This window comes from Poecilia reticulata, linkage group LG21 (genome assembly GCF_000633615.1).
Source record: "Poecilia reticulata strain Guanapo linkage group LG21, Guppy_female_1.0+MT, whole genome shotgun sequence".
NCBI lineage: Eukaryota > Metazoa > Chordata > Actinopteri > Cyprinodontiformes > Poeciliidae > Poecilia > Poecilia reticulata.
This window is the reverse complement of record NC_024351.1, coordinates 366,196-369,011: the sequence shown is the minus strand read 5'-3', so window position 1 is coordinate 369,011 and position 2,816 is coordinate 366,196. Positions and strand designations below refer to the sequence as shown.

Sequence of the window (2,816 nt, the reverse complement as noted above, 5' to 3'; positions counted from 1 at the left end):
GGGCCGTGGGGCGCAGCTGGGAGAAGGCCATCAGGCAGGCGCTGATGCCCGTCACCCCCAAGGCCAGCGGCGGCGCCGGGCCGAGCAAGGACCACAGTGAGTTCCCAGAACCAAGTTAGACTGGTGGCATACTGGTGAAACTGGTCAGGATGTTTAACTGGATTAGGGACAAACCTGGTTAAACTGGGTTTAGACCCATTAACCGCGTTAATCCAGATTCATTCACACCAGATGATCTGAATCTATTAATGTTATATTTTACTCTAAAACCTGATGGTGGAGGAACAGCTCTGCTCCATCGGGTTCTGGTTCCGGCAGAACCTGCTCGGCCCATTTCAGCATCCATCACTTCAGAGGAAGGGTTACCATGGAAACACAGACCATCCATCCACCCCGACCTCACCAAGCTTTCACAGGCTGCTGGACTCACACCAGTTTAAACCAGTTCACTGTCAGAACCCGGTTCTGGTTCCGAGCTCCATGCAGCCTGCGCGGCCGAGGTTCTGACCCGGCAGCGTGAGCTGACTGGAGCACGGCTCCATTGATCGGCCCCAGACTGAAATCGATGAGGGCCCGGAGCGCTGCGCTGTCAGGACGGATTAATGTCAGGAAGGGACAGGAAGTGCAGCACAGACACAGGAAGTGAGGTCAGAGACGTCACAATAAAAGCCTGCTGGTTGCAGCTTGTAACCTCTCTGCTGTTTTCCAGAGGAACTCTCCATCAGCATATCCGTGTCCAACTCCCAGATCCAGGAGAACGTGGTGAGTTAGGTTCTGACCTGGTTCTGATGAACTGGACCCGGTTCTGACCCGGTTCTCTCTCTGCAGGACATCAGCTCGGTGTACCAGATCTTTGCCGATGAGGTTCTTGGCTCAGGACAGTTTGGGATCGTTTACGGAGGTGAGACAATCCTGCCGGCTGATAAACATTCCAGAACCGACCCGACCCGACCCGACCCGATTCCGCCCACGTTCTGCAGGGAAACACAGGAAGACGGGCCGAGACGTGGCGATCAAGATCATCGATAAGATGCGGTTCCCCACCAAGCAGGAGAGCCAGCTGAGGAACGAGGTGGCCATCCTGCAGGTACGCCGCTCCACCACCGGGGGGGGGCCCTTCCTCTCAACCGCTGCTGACCCAGGTCCGGTTCTGGTCCGTTTCCACAGAACCTCCACCACCCTGGCATCGTCAACCTGGACTGCATGTTTGAGACACCTGAGCAGGTGTTTGTTGTCATGGAGAAGCTCCATGGAGACATGCTGGAGATGATCTTATCCAGCGACAAGAGCCGGCTGCCAGAGCGCCTCACCAAGTTCCTGGTGACGCAGGTGAGCAGAACCAGCAGAACCAGCAGAACCAACAGAACCAACAGAACCAGAACCAGTCACAGCCTGTGTGGAGGGAAATGTAGACAGGGTGCATTCACACCAGGAACACTGCAGCTGATTAGTTTTAAATATTTAGCTTAACTTGAGCTAGCTAACGTTGGTGAGCTAAATAATTAGCTTCCTAAGTAAATATTTAGCTACTTATTCAGTTTCACTCGACTACAAATTTAGCTTAAAATAGGTAAATATTGAACTAATCTAAACATTTCAAACTAAATATTTGGCCTCAAACTAAAAGTGCATCTCATCAGAAGCAACAGGGGAACCTGGTTCTGTTGGAGTCTCAGCCGACCCGATGTTCTGACCCAAACCAGATGTTCTGACCCGCTGGTCTCCTCAGATCCTGGTGGCTCTCAGGCATCTCCACTTCAAGAACATCGTCCACTGTGACCTGAAGCCCGAGAACGTTCTGCTGGCCTCGGCCGAGCCGTTTCCTCAGGTCAGAACCGACCCGCCGCCGAGCGCCTCAGAACTCGGCAGAACAGACCTTTCCTGACTTCCTGTTCACCGGCAGGTGAAGCTCTGCGACTTCGGCTTCGCCCGGATCATCGGGGAGAAGTCGTTCCGGCGCTCGGTGGTCGGCACGCCGGCCTACCTGGCGCCGGAGGTTCTGCGCAGTAAAGGCTACAACCGGTCGCTGGACATGTGGTCGGTGGGCGTGATCGTCTACGTCAGCCTGAGCGGGACGTTCCCCTTCAACGAGGACGAGGACATCAACGACCAGATCCAGAACGCCGCCTTCATGTACCCGCCGAACCCCTGGAAGGAGATCTCAGACCAGGGTAGGTCACCTGGTCACCATGGTTACAGTCCGGACTGAAAGTACCATTCTGTTTCCATGAAGTTATCCAGAAAAACCTCCAGAAAACTAAAACGATTCATTCCATTTTCTAGAATCATGTTGCTCGGGTCGGTAGAGCGCCACCTGCAGGCTAACAGAACAGACGTGTTGTTAATAAAGGTTTATTCAAAGCTCCAGGTGAGAACATGGAGCTGATTGGTTCCTGACTGATTTCCTCTCCAACAGCCAAAGACCTGATCAACAACCTGCTGCAGGTGAAGATGAGGAAGCGTTTCAGTGTGGACAAGTCGCTGAGCCACCCCTGGCTGCAGGTAACCAGCGGCTAGCCGCTAGCTTCAGTCCTGATCGGACCTGGCTCAGCAGAACCTTCCTGGTTCTGTTCCTCTGATTTCATCCGCTCCAGTTTGTTGAAACATCAGCGTGGATTACTGCAGGTTAATCTGCCTCGTAGTTCAGACAGATTCTCGAGATTATGGTTAATGCATTAACCATTCAGTATTCAGTGGTGGGCAGCGCTAAGAGCTAGTAGTTCACGAACCATAAACATACATTCCACTAAAGCGCTACACCAAAAGAGTGTGGCTAATGCTAAAGCGCTACACCAACAGTGTGGCTAACGCTAAAG

General features: G+C 53.1%; 1 protein-coding gene across 1 annotated transcript in view; it reads left to right on the top strand.

Moving 5' to 3' along the window:
• LOC103457088 (serine/threonine-protein kinase D3) overlaps positions 1 to 2,816 on the top strand; it is a 25,024-nt gene that overhangs the window by 20,229 nt on the left and 1,979 nt on the right. Inside the window, exons 11-18 of the mRNA XM_017302089.1 lie at positions 3 to 96; positions 710 to 762; positions 829 to 901; positions 981 to 1,087; positions 1,168 to 1,329; positions 1,730 to 1,828; positions 1,904 to 2,171; positions 2,417 to 2,502. Of these exons, the coding sequence (XP_017157578.1) occupies positions 3 to 96; positions 710 to 762; positions 829 to 901; positions 981 to 1,087; positions 1,168 to 1,329; positions 1,730 to 1,828; positions 1,904 to 2,171; positions 2,417 to 2,502 (942 nt within the window). The remainder of the gene's footprint in view (positions 1 to 2; positions 97 to 709; positions 763 to 828; positions 902 to 980; positions 1,088 to 1,167; positions 1,330 to 1,729; positions 1,829 to 1,903; positions 2,172 to 2,416; positions 2,503 to 2,816) is intronic.